This window comes from Phoenix dactylifera, chromosome 5 (genome assembly GCF_051530095.1).
Source record: "Phoenix dactylifera cultivar Ajwa chromosome 5, Ajwa_hap1_PhDact_Kaust_v1.1, whole genome shotgun sequence".
NCBI classification, from domain to species: Eukaryota; Viridiplantae; Streptophyta; class Magnoliopsida; order Arecales; family Arecaceae; genus Phoenix; species Phoenix dactylifera.
Window position 1 is genome coordinate 1,110,693 of NC_143194.1, and position 19,380 is coordinate 1,130,072.

At 38.2% G+C, this 19,380-nt stretch overlaps 2 protein-coding genes and 1 long non-coding RNA gene across 3 annotated transcripts; 1 reads left to right on the plus strand and 2 right to left on the minus strand.

Moving 5' to 3' along the window:
* The first annotated feature begins 2,640 nt into the window (after positions 1–2,640).
* Positions 2,641–3,872, plus strand: LOC108510670 (uncharacterized). The gene is made up of 2 exons (XM_017842695.3): positions 2,641–2,793; positions 3,099–3,872. The coding sequence occupies exons 1-2, from the start codon at positions 2,688–2,690 to the stop codon at positions 3,755–3,757; spliced, it is 765 nt and encodes a 254-aa protein (XP_017698184.3). The 5' UTR covers positions 2,641–2,687; the 3' UTR covers positions 3,758–3,872.
* A 4,491-nt stretch (positions 3,873–8,363) lies between these two features.
* LOC103707062 (uncharacterized) lies at positions 8,364–9,822 on the minus strand. The gene is made up of 3 exons (XR_015986819.1): positions 9,687–9,822; positions 8,934–9,447; positions 8,364–8,738 (listed from the first exon to the last, which is right to left on the minus strand). It is a non-coding gene; the product is annotated as an uncharacterized LOC103707062 (long non-coding RNA).
* A 1,360-nt stretch (positions 9,823–11,182) lies between these two features.
* On the minus strand, positions 11,183–18,174 carry LOC103707070 (5-methyltetrahydropteroyltriglutamate--homocysteine methyltransferase 1-like). The gene is made up of 14 exons (XM_008791428.4): positions 18,019–18,174; positions 16,173–16,526; positions 15,979–16,066; positions 14,193–14,320; positions 13,906–14,097; positions 13,618–13,820; positions 13,365–13,528; positions 13,122–13,202; positions 12,870–13,036; positions 12,635–12,740; positions 12,207–12,457; positions 12,012–12,084; positions 11,766–11,894; positions 11,183–11,657 (listed from the first exon to the last, which is right to left on the minus strand). Exons 2-14 carry the CDS (start codon positions 16,520–16,522, stop codon positions 11,289–11,291), a joined length of 2,301 nt encoding a protein of 766 aa, XP_008789650.3. The 5' UTR covers positions 16,523–16,526; positions 18,019–18,174; the 3' UTR covers positions 11,183–11,288.
* Between the last annotated feature and the right edge of the window lie 1,206 nt (positions 18,175–19,380).

Below are 19,380 nucleotides of genomic sequence, written 5' to 3' on the forward strand. Positions count from 1 at the left end.
AGATGACTCCCATAGGGAGTCCTATGAGCTTTTCCTCATTTATTTATTTATTTATTTCAAATTCTCTTTCGAGCCAAATAGGTCTTGGGGCCGATTTGAGATTCCTAGGCCTATTTTAGTCTATTCATGCTGATCCAAATCTTCTAGGCTGGCCAATGATCCCGCCATCTGGTTAGGTGGGCCTTTAGGTGAAGCCTTACAATATCGATTATGAATTTCTATTTTTCATAACTATCTTATAGAGATATCTTGGAAAACCAGTTCATGTCTATGTGAGAAAATGGCCAAAATAGAACTACTTCTACAAAAAGTGGCAAAAATTGATCGAAAGGACTGGTGTGAGGTGTAAAAATCCAAACGTTTCAATAGAAAAGCGAAAGAGCATGAAAAAGTCCAAACTTTTTTCAATAAAAATAGTAGAAAAAATAGGAAAAGATTTAATGTTTTGCTCAAAAGCATGAAAAGTCCAAACCTTTTTCAATAAAAACACCAGAAAAATAGAAAGATTCAACGTTTTGCTCAAAATCAAGAAAAGTTCAAACTTTCTTTCATGAAAAACAATAGGAAAAAGCATAGAAAAATCCAAGTTTTTTCAATAAAACTAGCAAAAAATCATCAAAAAATCCTACCTTTAGAGTGTAAACAAAGGAAAAGGGGTAAGAAAATTAGAGGCCATTGGAGATCATACCATAGGCAGCTGGTACCTGTTTCCTGCTTGTTGTGCTCCATGAAGTCAGGGTTCCACTAGATGACACAGTGCATGGCAACGTATCCACTGGTGGTGAAGTCCAAGAGGGGGTTGAGCATCGCCATGCTAGGTAGTAAGCCCCGATCATCCTCTGTGGGTTCAGCATCCATAACTTCTCATCAAACGTGTCGCCATTGATGTTGTCCCCTTGTAGCTCGACAGCTTTTCCGTGTCCTTCTCCTCAAACAACCCCAACCTTAGCTTCGCAAACTACCCACCATCCTCCCCATCTAAAAAAGTGGGAAAAAAGACACCAAATGCATCAATTTTGCTCGATTAGCCTTGGTTTGGGGAGATCGAAGGCTAGGGTTTTAGATCTATGGTTTGGTGTTACCTTGATGACATGCATCTAAATGTCGAACATGAGGATGTCACCCATCTGGAGGAGAAGGATGCGAAAGCTGTCATGGATGTTGTTGGCGTTGAACTCCTTAAAACTCTTGGAACAATCGCCACCCTAGAGGAGAAAGGCCTTGCCAACGGTGGCCTCCATAAGGTGCTTCTCTAAGGGCTCGACCTCATGGACGAACACGATTTGTAGGAAGCTCTCGTTCGTGTGGAGCATGGACCAACACCTTCTTGTTTGGGTACTCCAGCAGCTATAGCACCTTCTTCGTCTGCCGGTTGTCCACCACCCACTTCATCTTGTTCTTCTCTTCTCTCTATGCTCTCTCATCCTCTCTTCTCTCTCCGCTCTCTCCTCTACTACCTCTTGATTAAACTCAACTAGATTGGGAAACCTATTTGGAAAGAAAGAAAGAGGAACGAAAGGAGTCATATGATCACCACGTGCTCTTCTTCTATTCGTGTCAAAACACAACTTCTCTTCTAATCTAACTGACATGGTCGATGCAACCATCCCAAACCATCCGGTTCGAGATGTATCAAACCATACCAGCAGCGGACCAGGACAATTCCGGCAAACAAAACAAGAAACTAGCGACGAAGGGAGGAGAAGGAAAGAGAGGAAACAAGAGAGAATGGGGGAGGGAGGGAGAGGGAGAGGAAAGAGGAGAGAGGAAGGTGGAGGCTAGCCAGTGGAGAGCCGTAGAGGGCTGAAGAGCCATGCGGAGGAGGCGTTGAAGGGGCTCCATCTCCGATTTTCCTGTTTCATTCGAAACAAGGATCCTGAAGGGGCCCTCTTTTTCTTTTTGCAATTTTTAAGTGTAGTCAGAAAGGAGTTTGCCGACTTTACTCAAAAAATTCCAAAAATAAAAGGGGGTGGCGCCCCTCTGAGCCCCTTGTTTCGAATGAAATAGGGGAACTAGAGGCGGAGCCCTTCCCTCGCCGGACTCCACCAACTTCCTTCTCTGTTCCTCCCTCTCTTTTCTTTCTCTCTCTCTTTTTCTCTCTTCCATTCTCCCTCTCCCCTGCCCCCTCTACTGTGTCGGTACAGGCCCGGACAGAGCCGTACCGTCGGGCAACCGATCCGGGCTCCAGTTCTGGTACAACAATCCTTGCTAGCCGATAAGGGTATTGATAGAATGTTGTGTCTAAATATCTCACATGACAATCACGCGTATATGGATCCTCATAGGGATGGGCGACTAGGCCAATTGCAACCAAAACCTAAGTTTTGAGGGCTAACCGAAAAAATTAAAACTTGTCGGGTGTGAGTGTAAATAGCAAAAAGTTAAAGGGTGTCTCCATAATTTTTTCCTTTCTTTAAAGCATGACATATCCATTGGAGTTGAAGAGTGCAAACCAAACAAGGAACATCCACCTTTACCCATGCTATGAGATGATCTTCGTGGAAGCCCAAGCAAAAAGGAATAACCCAGCCTTCAAACCTACTAAGCCCCAAGAAACCACATCGCAGGAATAATTCCAACATTGACCAGGGCAACACAACTTAAGAAAATCCGTCCCTCATGTGGGTATATATAAACCCCATGCATGGCCTCCATCTTCATTCAGAAACAAAGCAAAGGAGGACAACATGGAAACAAGAGCTGCCGCTGCTCAGCGTGTGTATGAAGATTTCGTCCCCTCACATGAGTTGATTCGAGAGGAAGGAGCCAATACCCTCGTCATCGAGCTCCCAGGCATGCCTTCTTCCTCTTCAACTCAATCAGTTGTCATCCTAGGTCCTTCAACGCAGTTAGAAAGTTGTAGAACTATTGCTACTTTTCTCATATAAGGTTGAATAAAGATATAAAGCTTTCATGATCTAGTTTACTTAATTTCTACATACAGTGATTTGGCTTCTAATAAAAATATTGCAAATTTAAAGTAGAAATCCTCATGGAATTCGAATAAGTCATGCCTAATATATAGTTGAAAATCTCCTTTCTGCATTAACTACAGGATTATGAATATGTTGTAACGCATCTTCCTTGTTTACTTGTAGAATTTAACAAAGAGCAAATCAGAGTTCAACTTGATAACTTTGGGAATCTGAGGATTAGTGGGGAGCGTCCTCTTGCAGACAATCGATGGAGTCGATTTCGCAAGAACTTCAAAATCCCAGAGGATTCCAATGCTAGCGAGATCCGAGCCAGGTTTGAGAAAGGGCGTCTCTATGTGAAATTAGCAAGGTTGATCACTGAAGCCAGCGTGAAAGATCAGCCTACACAAGTTCAGAAACCCAAGGAAAACCAGAAACCGATAGGCGAGCCGAAACCGAGTACTGCTGAGCCATATGATGTTCCGAAGAAACAACAAGATGAAACGAGACGCGGACCGACCTACATGAAACAAGATGCAAAGAAGGTGCGAAAGAAAGCGAAGGATCAAACCGAAGAGAAGAAAGGTAAGGAGAAGTTTACAAGTGAAGAGGGTGAGAAAGGTGGTGCAAAGACTGATGTCCCAAAGAAGAAGCATGCAGCTCCCAGCAGTGGCCAAAATAGGCTGGGGAAGTGGAAGCTTAAGGTAGGTGAATTGGGCTTAGGCTTCTACAAGCCTAGGCAGCCCATGGTTACTGTAACTGTGGCTGTTGTAGTCTTGGTAGGGGTGGGGTTGTACGTGATCTACAAACTCAGGAGTCCCATGGTGGAAGATGGCCACTGATCAGCTAACTAAGCTTTGCATGTTTCCACTGGGACATTGCAGGCATTTGTGATTTATTAAATATATATAATACCTGAAAAGAAAATAAAGTGATGAATTGTTGGCATTCTTTCTATTTGAAATGGGCTTGTGTATTCTGGAGAAATTTTGTGCATTGGATGAGATAATCCTAAAAACTTAGGTAGAGAAGGGATGGCATTGCAGATATTACATAAAATAGTTATCTCCTTAATATAAGATAATATGGTTGTGTCCAATCACCAGTAAATTGATAAGTATGATAATAGTCAATATAAGATGAAAAGGAACAACATCTAATTATCTATGAGACGATGAGCATAATCTTGTTAAGACTCCCTCTCAAGTGATCCATCCACAATTGCACGAGGGAGTAAGCATAACGAAGCTACATCCATCATTGATCTTGCCTTGTCAACAAAAAAAAATCTGTTATGTTCTTTTTCTTTGAAAAACGACCATATGGCACCCTCCTAACATAAATATAGTGATTGAGGGTGGGAGCAGGGAGATCTAGTGATTCAGGGTGGAAACAGGTTCAGAGGGGTGGATATATTGATCTAAAGACATCATTTTTTTTTTTTTGATGGAATGGGAGGTCCAACCACCCTTCATTACTTAATAAAATAATATGTACAAAGCTAGGTTCAGTTGCTAGAGAGCAGCAGCATCCAAGGAAGATTATGATAAGGGAAGATAGGGCCAGGGAAGAAGGATGAGAGGGATTTGATGGACTATACAACCACGTAAAAAATCCTTGTCCAGCTGTTTTAGTTTATTAAAATATCAATTTATTAAAATATCGAATTTGGTTTGATGATTACATATCATTATCTCAGTTAAGTTGTCTTAATTTTCATTCATATAATTGCAACTAAAGATTAATGGATGTCTGAAAGACATCAGACATCATTGGATAGCATGGAGATCAGACCAAAAAAAAAAGATCAAAAGGTAATTGAGAAAAGGATGGGATCAAATATCAGAAGGTAACTCTCGCATGTTTCTGCAGAAGAAATCTTCCATCAATTTCATCCTTCACAAAGCCCTCCACTCATTCTATCAAATGGAAAGTCATCTGTAATGAAAAATTTAAAGAGAGCTATCAAGCTGTTGCCAAGCTTCTCAATTACCTTGTGCCAAAACAAGGGACTTAGCTGTAATTATCCTGTTCTTATCTTCTTGTTTCTGAATGTTTTATTGAATCCGCGAAAGTTTGAAACTCTTTCAAAGTTCAAAAATCTGTAACTCTGAAACTTTTGTAATTTTGATTCTAGTAATAAAATCTAGGGGAGGTACTTCCCTTCCTCCATTTTCCCATCAGAAAAAAGCCATAAAATTTGCCAACTCAGAACATTATGGTTGAATTTTAGGAGAGGGCAATTTTTAACAATAGAAAGTTTTATAGGGATATTATGGGACAAGTTCATTTTGAGAATGGGAAAGCTTTTACATAATCATTAATACCCTTATACTACTTTTAGATTTTTTAGATTTTAAGAAATAAAGGACACAGCTATATGTTGTAATACGTATGCAGTTGACTTTTTAAGAAGAAAATTTGTATTTGAATTTTAATTATTATAAGATAAAAACATATAATGCAATGACATATAATGGATTAATATATGACTATCTAAATTCTATATATCAATTAAATTTTCTCCAATCTAAAGTAGTTTTTCTAAATGATGACCAAATGCAATGCATGGTGGGATTGCAATATTGAGAATACAAAGCTAGGCCCTAATTGTTTCATTGTAAATATTAAGTCATTGCTATCTTGACCATTTTATAGACATGGGCACATGGATGCATGCACAAACATATATTGTATGCCTCATCAATATATTCTCCCTTTTTTGTCTTAATCCAACATTTTCGTCCCCGTAATCTAATTTGTATGTTTTTCTAGGGAAAGCCCTAGCTCCAACCTTCTCTCAATATAGTGGAGATAGCGGAGAGACAATAAGTATGGAGGCCCAAGTAGATTGGGATATTCATTCCCATTCTTAATTATATAGTTAGTAGAAAAAATTACCAACTGGACTGTCTTTAATCACGAAACGTTGGCGGCTCATTTTGCAATATCTATACATGTGGTGCGAACCACAAATAATCTCGCATTAATGTGGCTTGTATCATGCATAGAAAACCATGATTTAAGAGATGATGAAAGTGGTCACTGTGTAGTCTCTCTTCACAAGTCCCTGGAAAGTATCTCCATTTTTTAAGAGTCTAAATGGACTCTATTGTGTCAAAATAGCCTTTTTCTTGCACTGTTAATACATTTAAAGCATTTTTTTTATTAAAAAAAATGTTCTTCCATCATGTGCAATGCACGTATCAAGGTCTAATGTTAATAATTTGAACAAATATCACCTAAAAATCTAGGCCTACTTTTTTGGCATCCAGTGCAGTGTAATTACTCTATGAAATCAGGTGGCTATGGGCGTGTCAAGCCAATACGAAGGCCTGTTTCCCTAGCCCTTGCTCCAGTGCAGATTGGTGCCCTAAATTTTGAGAGATAGATTGGACCAAAGTCCAATCCAATTTCTTAAGATAATGAAAAGGATAACAACAATGATGGCCTCCTAACTTTTATTATGCAGAAACTTGATAATTAATCAGTTGAATTTTCTGTAAGGTTTGATATATCTCACTTAATTAATTAGAATATTGCATGGAGATATAGGAGTCCCTCAGCAGTGACAGCATGCTCCAAAAAGAATTCAAATAGACGATCTCCAGAAGAGTGCAAAGAAGCCAAGGTAGTTCCTCCCATAGAAGTTTACAGCAAGCCATCCCCCAAAGAAAGGGACAAGGAATAATTATCCCTAAAGCAAAAGCCAGCTTAAGTGTCCTAGTGAGTCATATTCTGTATATAAGAACTCATGCATGTCCTCCCTTCCATTTGTTCAAGTGCTCCTCATCATTCCTCTCTAAGAAACCAAGATCGGAAGTCATGGAGGCTACATCGGATTCTCGTATTTACACAGAGGTCGATCCCCATTATCAGTGGCTTCAATGGGAGTTGTTCGACACCCTCCTCGTCGATGTCTCAGGCACGATTTCTCTATTCATTTGCATGAAAGATTTGTCACCATGTCTTACCCTTTCTTCAATTATAAATGTAGCATTGTTGAGCCTGTCACATAGAAATGAGGTCTAATTTAATTGCAAAATACATAGGTCTAATTTGACTCTGAAAATTCTACCTTCAAATAAATTAGCTCATTATGGTGTTTTTCCTATGAAGCAAAAACTAATTTTGGGTTATTCATAAGCATATTAAAATAAATTAATCTAGCATTTTATTCTATTAATAGAGAAAATATTAAATGATGATTTTCTATTTATCAAAAGTCATTATCATAAAAATGACCCGGATTATACTTTTACGCGAAGATCTTTTTAATCACAAAACAGACCTTTTAATCCATGGTATATAACTTCTTAACATGCATGACTGCTTCTTTACTTGGGACAAAGGATTCAAGAAGGAGAAATTAAAGGTCCAAGTTCACACATTAAGGAACCTGAGGATCAGTGGTGAGCGCCCGTTGGAAGGCAATCGATGGTGCCGCTTCCTGAAGAGCTTCCAACTCCCAAAGGACTGCAATGTGAGGATGATCGAAGCCATGATCGAAGAAGGAATTCTCAGCGTGGTAGTGCCGAAGCCAATGGCCAAAGACCACTTGTCGCAGCAAAGTTATGGGCATGCATACAAAGAACAAGATGCCAATGAGAGGCATTGGATACGAAATATTCTTGTGGCCATCATTGTTGTAGCAGGACTTGGGACATATGCAGGATATAAATTGAGGTGGTCATAAAAGAGACACATAACAAATGTAGTATGTGTCATAGATGCAAAAGGATGCTGCTAGAACTAAATGTTAAGACCATTGTCAATAAACCAATATTTCAATGATATTGTGTTCCAATGTATATCTAGGAAACAATCTCAGTAGATTAAGAGCAAGCACCAGCATTAGCACTAAGTTCGATGACATGATTATAATTTATATAATGGAAAGCAAAACAAAATGTGGTGTCAAAAATCTACTGAGATTTACTTCTTATTGGTAATTATATTGGTGTCCATATATGTGTTTTGCAACTATGAGTACTTAAATTTTATTTCACAATAAATTCTCATTGAAGGATGGGATTTTTTGTCTGTCAAGAAACAAAGTTGTGACAACCATCTGCTTAAACCTTTCCTTCACAAAATAAAGATAATAGAAATATCTTTTTAACACTCTTAAGAAATCATAGACTTAGGGCCATCAATCAATTTAATCCAACCCTTGTTTAGCGATAATTTGGTTCCCTCTCTTCATGAGACTAAACTTCGCTAGGATTTCCCATACTTCCATTTAGGATGCTTAAATACTCTGGATGCATGTATGTACATATGTATGTACGGATGGTATATACATATCGAGCGAAGAAAAGTTAGCTAAGCATATGTATTCATGAAATGTATTTTAACCTGTGTCTACACATGCATTCACACATGACGGCCAAAGTGAATTGGGTAGATCTTTTTTTTTTCAACCCAAATGACTTGGAGCTTGTTTGATTTGGTGTTGGATATGATCCCATGCAATTGAATCTTTAAAATTTACTCGAAATAAAATCTTGATCAGGCTCCAAAAAATTTACATCCTACTTGAACTCAACATGGACCCATCAAGTGCTGTTGAACATTAGACAATCAGACCCTAAGTCTAGGCTAATCCTCTTCCTCTTCCTCTTCTTCTTCGATCTAAGTTTAGGCTAATCCTCTTCCTCTCCTTCTCCGATCGTTGCCTGCAGTTGCCCTTCTCATCGATTTCCTCTCCCATCGCAGCTGCAACAGCACCGTTCTCCTCCTCTTCATCTATTATTTTTCCTCCAATCAACCACAAACGCCGCCTTCGTCGCCGCCAACTCCCCCTCAACCATAGCTCGCAGCCTGAGATAAGAGAGTTTATAAATTGGGATTAAATTCTAGATATGTTAAAACTCAACAAGATGATCACTGTATAGAAAGATTTTGTTGATGCACAAAGTGTTCGTGGGATTAATGATCAAGCGGAGCTTTTCTTAGATTCTCAAAAATTATTTTCACTACCTAATCATAATAAAACATCTGTCTGTAGACACTTACATAAACTAAAGTTCCTGAGCATTTCAAGCTCAGGAAGCGCAGCTATTCGAGTGAAGATGTTCCACAAAAGGGCATCAGTGTTCCCAAAAACAGCCTCTAAGAGCATTCGGAAATGCAAGATCCTTCTAGGTGTCAGCTGTGCAGGGTTTGCCAGATCTACAGTCTTCAAAATAGCAAGGGAGAGTGAGAAGCTGGACAGCATCTCTGCAACAAATCTTGCGAGGTTCATGAAGCGGTTTAACTCCATCTTCATCGAGCAGTATGTTGCTGCAAGCTCAGAAAAATCCATTGCTGGCAAATTCAGCATTGCGAAAAAAGCACTTGATAATGTGGCTGGGGTCCTCATGTAATTTTTTTCAAGTAGGTTTGACTGATGTTTCCTCTCTTCCTTTCCCGCCTCCCTTTGGTTGTGCAATGATCAGGCTATGTTATGTTGTTTCCGTTTTGATTTTCCTGAGAAGCTGTAAGTTGACTTGCGGGAATGCCGCTGAAGTGTTCCAGTGCAGTAGTTTAACTGTAAGAAGGAAATTTCTGAAATATTAGACATCAGCATTCCATGTTATGACCCACAGAAAGTTGAAAAAGGAGTTTTAATTGTTGAATGAATTCAGCTATAGCTAAAGAATATTTGCTATACAGAATTGAATTAACTTTTAATGTTAAAGTTTGGAACTTCTGAAGAAAAATGGAAGGCTAAAATCATTCAGATGACAGAAAATTAACCAAAAACCAAAAAGGAGGTCCTGATTGTACTTGTTCTCAAACATTTCTCAGGTAGAACTCTCAAGGTATGATTCACCGCTCCAGTTTATGATCACCATTGTGATACCGGTAGGAAACTGAAAGTTCAGATACTAGCAATGCTTGGTAAACAGAGACTACAGGCTCAAAGATTTACATTACTGTTATTTGGGTTGCAGAAGATACCAGCCCTTCATAAAGCTGCTCTCCTATCTCGGAGTCTTAGCGCAACATGTTTTAGGGCATTCCTCTTCGCATTCCAATTATGATGATATAATGGAATTGCCTCCAGGGCTGTCATCGTCCTTGATGCAACAATGATATATGGTATATAAGATAGAATCTCCATTTGAAAAATGCAGCGGTGAAGTATCTCCTACTCAAGATAGGTGAGCCCCCAGGTGGTTGTAGCATCTGAGCTTGATCTTTACTCCTGACAGATGAATATATCTACAAAAGAATTTCTTGACAAACATCGATGGGTGTTAACAGGTATCGTAGCTGCTTTATAAAGCAGGCAACTAAAAGGACATGGCTGCAAACATCCTCAGGTATGCGGAGAATTCAATAATAGAATGAGGAGAAAAAAAAGGGGAAGACTTGGTGCAATTTAAGATAGAATATCACAATAAAAAATCCCAACAAACTGAAAGATTTCAGCATATCACAATAACAAAAATCAGCAAAGACAGCATGAAAATGACCAAAGTCAACAAGTCTCTCAGAAGAATAAGCTTCAATTTATGGATCAGGAGACATGATAATCTTAACACAAGAACAAGAGCTGGGAGAGGGTGGATCTACCTTTGAGGCGTGATGTTTTGGTAAAGACAAAAAATAAGAGGAAGAACGATGATGGGATTCAGATGGAAGGAGTATATGAAAAGGTTAACCTTTATGCAACTCATGAATGATATATCAGCATCTCCAAATTACCAAAATTATCAATAGAAAATAACTTTTTAGGGGCAATACGGCTGATGGTATTTTGAAATATCTCATAAGATATCAGCTTGTTTAAATTACAAAATTTGTCGATAGAAAAATAACTTTTTAGAGGCAACTTGTGTCATTGTGCACAGGGAACAACTAGATAGTCCCTGGGAAAAAATTTGCCACCAATGAACTCAGAGATACTGCTTGTGCCATTTTTGCACTGAGAGAGAATCTGTTTCGCATTTAAGTAACAAACATTGCAGAACTTCAACTGCAACCATGTTGGATGGAGGATAAGGAGAGCTGCAGAGGCATGAGTTATGGGTGGCTTTAGTTTGTAAAGATACGGAGTTCCCAATCCCATACATTTAATTGGCAGCACCAGAGCTGAACCGAAGATAATTTATATCTAGAATAACATTAACTTTCACCAGAAGGTGAACCCATATTTTTTCTTGGAAATGGCTTTAGATTTTTCTTCCTTTCAGTTTCCCGGAGAATAAAGTAGTACATGATATAGGCATACAGCGGCCTCCGAAAGAAATACTAAACAGATAACATCATATCACTCATGAAAGAAATCCAATTTGCCACATTACCAAAATGAACATAACCATAGTTATTAGGAAGTTGGCACAACCTGATCATTCCTCTCAAGGTTAATCGCTGGACAACGCTCTACTTGGCACTAGCCAGCTGCTCCCTGAGGAGCTTGGCAGCAGAAACCATGTTGGTAAGGGCAGGCTTGACCTCAGTGTACTTGCGGGTCTTGAGCCCACAGTCAGGGTTAACCCATAAGATCTTGCTCTCAAGCACTGCCAGCATCTTGTTGATCCGGTCTGCAATCTCCTCTGCGGACGGGATCCTTGGTGAGTGGATGTCATACACCCCTGGGCCGATACCTGCGCCATATTTAACACCCTCACGGAACACCGAGAGGAGCTTCTCATCGGATCGCGAGTTCTCAATGGTGATCACATCAGCATCCATGTCAATGATTGAGTGGATGATATCGTTGAAGTTGGAGTAGCACATGTGGGTGTGAATCTATATAAAGAACAAAAATATTAGTGATTCAACAGCCATAAAATAGTTTGATGGTGCTTTGGCGATGTATTTGATCTTTATGGAAATCAGAACTAATGGAGGAAGAACCTGAGTTGGATCCTTGACACCACAGTTGGTGATCCTAAATGAGTGAACAGCCCAATCAAGATAGAAGGCCTGTTCAGACTTGCGGAGAGGCAACCCCTCCCTCAGAGCCGCTTCATCAATTTGGATGACCTGAACTCATTCAAACAATGGAAAGAAGTTGAGGAGAGAAGTTTCATATTAAAAGAAGTTGAGGAGAGAAGTTTCATATTATAGATATACTTCTTCGTATAGGAAAGAAGAACAAACCTTGATGCCTGCAGCTTCCAAATCTTCAACTTCCTTCTTGATAGCAAGAGCAATCTGATAGCAAGTCTCAGATCTAGTAGATAGCACGAGTTATGTGAGTTATAGTCACATGAGGGGTGGATCGAGCGGCATATAAACAAAGGCCTTGACAAACCATTAAGGGCTTGTGATAGGTATGAAGGTAATTGTACTTACCTTGGTTGGTCATTTCTCACGAAGGACCAGTTGAGGATTGTGACTGGACCAGTGAGCATTCCTTTCATTGGGCGTGAAGTCATGCTCTGGGCCATTGAAGACCAGAACACAGTCATGGGCCTGGGACGGCTCACATCACCATAGATGATGGGTGGCTTAACACATCGTGAACCATAAGACTGCACCCAACCATTAACCGTGAATGCAAAGCCAGATAACTGCTCCCCAAAGTACTCAACCATATCATTCCTCTGCAGAGTAACAACAAAGTTAAGAATTTAAGATGCATGCTTATCGTTCAGAAAATCAATTATAGCAGTTCTCCTAGCTGCATGTGTGTCTATTGGTGATTATATGTGATATAACAATGAGAAACGACAAAAGCTTTGTCTACATATACTATCAGAATATAAGCAATTCAAGCTCACCTCAGGCTCTCCATGGACGAGGACATCAATGTCAAGCTCCTCTTGCAGTTTGACAACCTTGTTTATTTCCTCTTTGATGGCATTCACATACTCCTCTTCAGAGATCCTGTAACAAATTATAATGATTAATTACGGTAAAAGTTATTTAAATGTAAATTCTTATTTAGAAATGACAAGAAATAGTTAGAGAGAGAGAGGGTTCTCTCTCCAAAAGACAAAGTTAGAGAGAACCCACTTGTTTGCCTTGTATTCACGGCGCACTCTTCGGAGATCCATTGTCTGAGGGAATGAACCAATAGTGGTGGTAGGAAGGATTGGAAGGTTAAGCTTCTGTTGTTGAGCATCCAATCTAGCACTAACATCTGTAGCTCGGCGGTGGTCGGATCCCTTCAGAGCAGCAGCCTGAGGATCCAGTGCCATGACCAAAATGGTAAGAAACACCTCTTCTCCAACAGTAGAAGTGAGATGCAGATGATCAGGAACTTACAGCTTTTTGAACTTCCTGGTTGGTCACCCTAGGTGATGATTTTCTGGAAGCCTGAGCAGCAGCATTTGCTGAGAAGAAAGCCTAGAAATTCAAACAAATGTTTAAAATGTTAAAAGAGTAAATAAAACAGCCCATACATGGAAAGAAAGATTAGAGTTATGAAAATGAAACAGGCTGTAGAAGTTCAGCTCCAGATATATCGATCATTTCTCACATTGAAAGGAAAGTGATGGGAGACAATACCTCGTCCTTGTGACCAGCCAATGCTTTAGCCAGTGCATTCACTTCAACCACTTTCTGTGCAGCAAAAGCCAGCCATGACTTGATTTCAGCATCCAACTTAGTCTCATTTACCAGATCAACAGCAGTATGCATGAGAGAGCAAGAAGTAGACACCACAAGTTTGTCTGCAGAAAAAAACAACAAAAAGATCATCAGCTTCATATGTAATGTATGATATTAAAAAATATATATAATTAAACAAAGGGACAGCTACCTTTGCCTACAATAGCCTCCAGATCATTAAGAGTATTGAGGGAGGCAGCTAGATCATTAGCCCAAATGTTCCTCCCATCCACAACTCCAGCAAAAAGATATTTGCCTGTGGGGAAACCTGAACTTTTTATCAAGTCTAGTGTCTTGGTTCCACGGACAAGATCAAAACCAAAACCAGAGATGCCATTCAAGGAAGTGATAGTCCTACAATAGTTAATGGTATTGGTTAAAAGTTTAAAAAAATTTAAAAAAAAATGTTCATTCAACAAAATTATGAGAACAAACTAACTTGTATGCCTCAGCAGGAACATCAGCAAAGTAGGTTTCAATAAGCACATTCAAACCAGAGAATGATGATTCTAGTTCTGAGTAGGCCTTAGTAAATGCTTCCAATTGGTGAGCATCAAGATCCATTACAAGTGTCGGCTCATCAAACTGGATCCATGAAGCACCTGCTGCTTTCAATTCAGCAATAACTTCCCTGGGCAATGATTGTATCATCAGTATAGACTGCTGGACGAAGCAGTAAAGAGCAATAAAAGACTGACACTGCCAGATGCATGTTTTGATCAATACTTATAGACAGGTAGGACATTTCCCAGAAGTGAGAGAGTGGAAAAGGCTTTTTCAACCCCTTTGGCTGGCTTTGAGAGCAACAAATATGTCACAGGTCCTATAAGCACTGGAATTGTATCAATTCCTAGCTGCATCAGAGAGAAAAAACAATAAATATAGGATATTTAACATGTCAAGCACATAAAACTTCTTCATTTTCTGATAGGAACATTCCCAGGAAAAAGAGTAAATGCCACCATACAAAAGCATTAAATCAAGCCATTTTTAGGCAATTTGATAAAAAGTGAGTTGACTGGGCCTAAGTTACCTGAATCTTGAGCAGGTGCGGGAGCAGATTCGGTTGCGGGTGCAAAAAAGCAGATACATCAAAAAAAGTTACAATGAGCGGGCACTTGGGAAGCAGGTCCACAGGCAAGATTATAGAGAGATTTCAAAGCAGGTGTGGTGTCACGAGAAGAAGTCCAGCTATTAAGAATGGATTTGATAGGTCAAAACATAGACACCTAAAAACATCATATATTTTTTAATTGCAGTAGATTGTCACAGGAAACCACATATTCAATCATATCTAATGCATTTTTGGAAGTGGAGCTCCCAAAATGAATATGAATATCTAGTCTCCACTATGATGCAACAAATAAACATAAAAAGGACTGTAATACAATTTTTATATAAGTGTCAATACACCTTGCAATTTATAAAAGCAATTTTCCATTTCTTATCAAATACTGATTTGCCAGCCACTGGAAAATCAGAGATTGCAGTCTTGAGTTTCAATTTCTTACAACAACATGAAGCTCTTAGTGTGAAATATGACGACATTTGGTATAGTTTCGAATAAGAATTGGTCATATCAACCCATACACGGATGAAGCTACGTAAATACACAGAACAAACCACAACAACCACTTTTCAGTGGGCCTTGCCTCATACAAGCAGGACCAACACGTCAAGGGGTTTTCTGTGGTTCATAGAATCATGGGGCACAGGCAGTTTTCAACTACATGCATGTTGTAGTACCATCACTCAGTGTCAAGATGGCTGAATCCAAAATATTTACATCTGGAGATTAAGAAGTATTAAAAAATGTTACATAAGAAAAATGTTGCTAATATATGGCATGTTATTGTGTTATTATTCGTAATTTAAAGTTGGTACAGATTAATATGCTGAATTGAACATATATATATATATATATATATATATATATATATATATGGAGAGCAGAAGTATTTAAAAAAATAGCATTAAAAAAGTTAGATAAGAAAATATTGATAATATATGGCATGTTAATTGTGTTATTGTTTCATAATTTTAAGTTAGTAGAGATTAATGGTCTAATTGAAAAAACTTATTTATTATCAACCAATAATTAGCATTAGCAGTGTAAATATATGGTATACTGGATGTAACTCATTATACGAAGTCAGAAACAGGTACTAGCTATATCTCTATTTCATGAAATTAAAAAAACGTTTCTTCATAAACCATGTTTGCAACAAAAGCACGGAAACAGACTGAACTAAGCCCAACAAAAATTGTTGATTTCCTTTTTCATCAGCTTACTTTGGACAAGTCCTCCCACCCAAAACCCAACAACAACAACTAGAGTTGTTCAAGTCAATGCAAAACCTAAAGATTACCAAGAGAATATTTTTTAATACGAAACAAGTAAAAGAATGGTTGACAGAATGTCATTCAACCTTAACAAGTATCTAAAATTCTAAACCATTAAGAACAGAAATTTATGGGAAGGATTAAAATAACAGCCTATCCAGAAGCATACCGCCTTTGCCTCCTTGTATTCAGACACCGCTTTGTGAGAAGCATAGGTGAACTTCGATACCGGGGACAATTCAGGGACAATAAAATGGCTGGATTAACATAGAACAATAAAAAATAATGCACAAGTTACGAAGAATTGAGGCTATGTGAAATAAAATGATCAACCTGGGACTTAAGATAGGTCAGATGACTTACTAGTTAGTGTCGAACCACTTGGTCATTTCCATGGCAGGTACTGAAGCATTTCCTCTAGCCATAGAAAAGTATGTGTCAAACCCAATCTCTCCACCACTCCATCCATATCTTTGAGGAACAGCACCAAGCATTGCTGTTGTATCAAGCACTTGATCGTAGTATGAAAAAGTGTTGCTCGGGATGTACTTGACCCCAGCATCGGACATCTGCTTCCAAATGGAGCACCTGAGATCTTGAGCAACTTTCTGCAAATCATCAGCACTGCTCTTTCCATCCCAAAAAGATTCCAGAGCAAACTTGAGCTGTCTCTTGGGCCCCATCCGAGGATACCCAACAACGTGTGACGCCATTTTTCTGGTCATGCAAATGGAAACAAAGATCAAATTAATTCTTAAAAGTAAAACACGCTTAGATCCATTAGGTATTATAGATTCTCTTCTACGTTATAAAGTAACTATCATTATAATCAACTGGGCAGTTCAAGCTTGGCATGCCAATGAGTGAATAAGATTGTCTAGGATACAATATCATAATTGAGAAAAGTCTACTTTTAAATGCTAGAAATGCTGTAGCAATGTGTAAACAGAAAGCAGAAAAATAAGAAAAGATGCCATAAAAAACAAAAGATATGTAATATTCAAGTAAGGATTGGCAGTTTCCTGATCGGAATATAGAAGTTTGCTTTACAAGAGTTAGGAAACGAAATGGAGATGAAGCTGAGCCTTTGGTTCAAAATACTCAAGGAAATAAACAAAGCGAGGTTCTTCTATCAGTAAGAAAAGTAAAAAGCAACTATACATGGTTTCTCATCAAATGAAAAAAAAAGCAACAAGTTATCTCCATTAAAGAAATCACAAGAAGTAAAGCTCAGTAGATCAAATCAAGCACAGTAGTGAAACATGAAACAATAGGTGATGCCAAATCCTTTTCAAATCTGAGGGTTAGGAATAAAAGTTATGAATTGAGATGACAAAGGCTAGCACGTAGTGGGATATGTTCCAAATAATAGATCAAACTGCACAGTCCACTAAACATAACGGATCCTCTAATCTATTAGGTACATGAAGTTATCAAGTAAAGTTGCGGAACAGGGTCCTAACAGTTAGATTTGTAGCTCTGAAAGCAACTCTAAATCGTACTCAGTGCCATAGCTACGGGTTACAGAACCTAGATCTATAACCATAAGATAGAATTATCGCATCAAATCCACCAGAAAGATCCAAATCTCTAAATCAATTTAGCAAAATTAATCACACTGAGGGAAGTTTCCAATTTCCTGGTCTCCGGACAAAAGACAATTTGTAATCAAACAAAAAAAGAATATCTACAGAAAAAGAAATAAAGATTATAAAGTAAAGATCAAGATCTATACTAGGATATCACATATCAACATAAAATCACCTCGATTTACACCCAAAAAACACAATTTTTACTTGAACCAAAAAAGTGGAAAACAAAAAAGGCTAAAAGGAAAGCAAAGACAGTATTAGATCAACAGACAGTATTAGATCAACAAAGTAGCACACTAGCCCACAAAAAAAAATTGAGAGAAAAAGCAAGTAAAGATCAGATCCAGCAAGATACGCGCTCCTCGGAGAGAAAAAGAACAACCTTTTTATCGGAGAAAAAACTAGCGAAAAAAAAAGGAGAAAAATTTGGAAATGGAGCAAACAACAGAAATAGATGGCAAACTCACCAACCAAAAAATTAAGAAAAAGAATCGTAAAAATAGTCAAGTTCATCAAAGTAAACCGAGATCCGATCCCTCCAAACACGCACTCAGACAGAGAGAGAGCGACAGAGAAAAGGGAGAGAGCGGTGAGGAGAGCGCAGGAAGTGGGCGTACCTTTGGAGGAGATGAAGCGGTCCCGAAGAGGAGGAGGAGGAGGAGCGGACGAGAAGAGAAAGAGAGCGGCGAGAGGAATGTCCGAAGGACGCGCGACGGCGAGTCGACGAGTTTTGGGGGCATTTATACGCAGAGAGAAGCGATTAATAAAATTGGAATTTCCGATAAATCCGAAACTTAATCAGTTATAACTATAAAATCAAAAATAGTATTATATGGATAAACCAAGCTAATAATATATTGATATAGTTACTTATTTTTAAAAAAAATTATAAATATTATATAGTACCAAATGGGATTATAAATAAAATAGATATTCAAATATTAATTAGATAATTATCTATCCAAATCTATATTTTTTTGTTTATGCAAATATGAATATTAATAAAATACTCATATTTATATTTATATTTAGATAAATTTAAATTAAAAAATATGTATGAATAGATATTTTTGGATCTAAAAAAATATTTATTTTCTCAATTACTGAGCTTAAAAAATTAAGTATAACAAATAGTTAGGTATAGTCTAATCAACAATCAATAAATTAGTGCTTCCATAAAGACTACTTTTTAAATCATTTTTGTTGGTAGATTTGTGGACCCATATTACTTCTTGCACTTAGGAACTCATGTTTTTCTCTTTTTTTTCTTTTTTTTTGTTGTAAATGATGTGAACCATAAAGAAAATTAGTAAGTGCGGACATAGAGAAAGCTAGATAGAAAAGTGAGTGATGGGGAGCAGCTCCAACCTTGGCACTAACTTGGCAAAAGGTTTAGGCCTATCGCTCATTCAACTAGTATTTGGGTACTCCCAATATCACGAATCTCAAAGCCTACAATAGCATAGATCACGATGGTGATCGAATGGTCAGGCACGACATTGAACAACCTGCTTGTCCAATGAGTGTCAGAGCTAAATCACCTTCGTCGCCTGAATGGTTCTATGGTCATCCTACATCTAAGCTACCTTCTCTTATGGTATCGAAAGAAAGAGTTCTAATCTTGTCCAATACATAATGGATTCGACGAAAAATTATACCCTACACTGTGTGCACCTTCAAGCACGGTTTAGAGGATTTAACTCCACCTTAGTATCGGATTAATTCCTTTCACCTACAGAAAAGAAAGAAAAAAAAAAAAATCTAGTTGCCATAAAGCAGTGTGACTCATTAATTGCATCAATTCTCTCTTGCTACATCAAAATGGAACAGATTTAATCATTAGTGACAATATTCTTAGTCACAGAAATGATAAGACTTCTCAAATGTAGATAGTGATACATCACTATCGTGCAAGTATTATCTGATTCACATGCAGTGATTGTGTTAACACTAGCAATTTAAGTGTGCCATTCATGGAG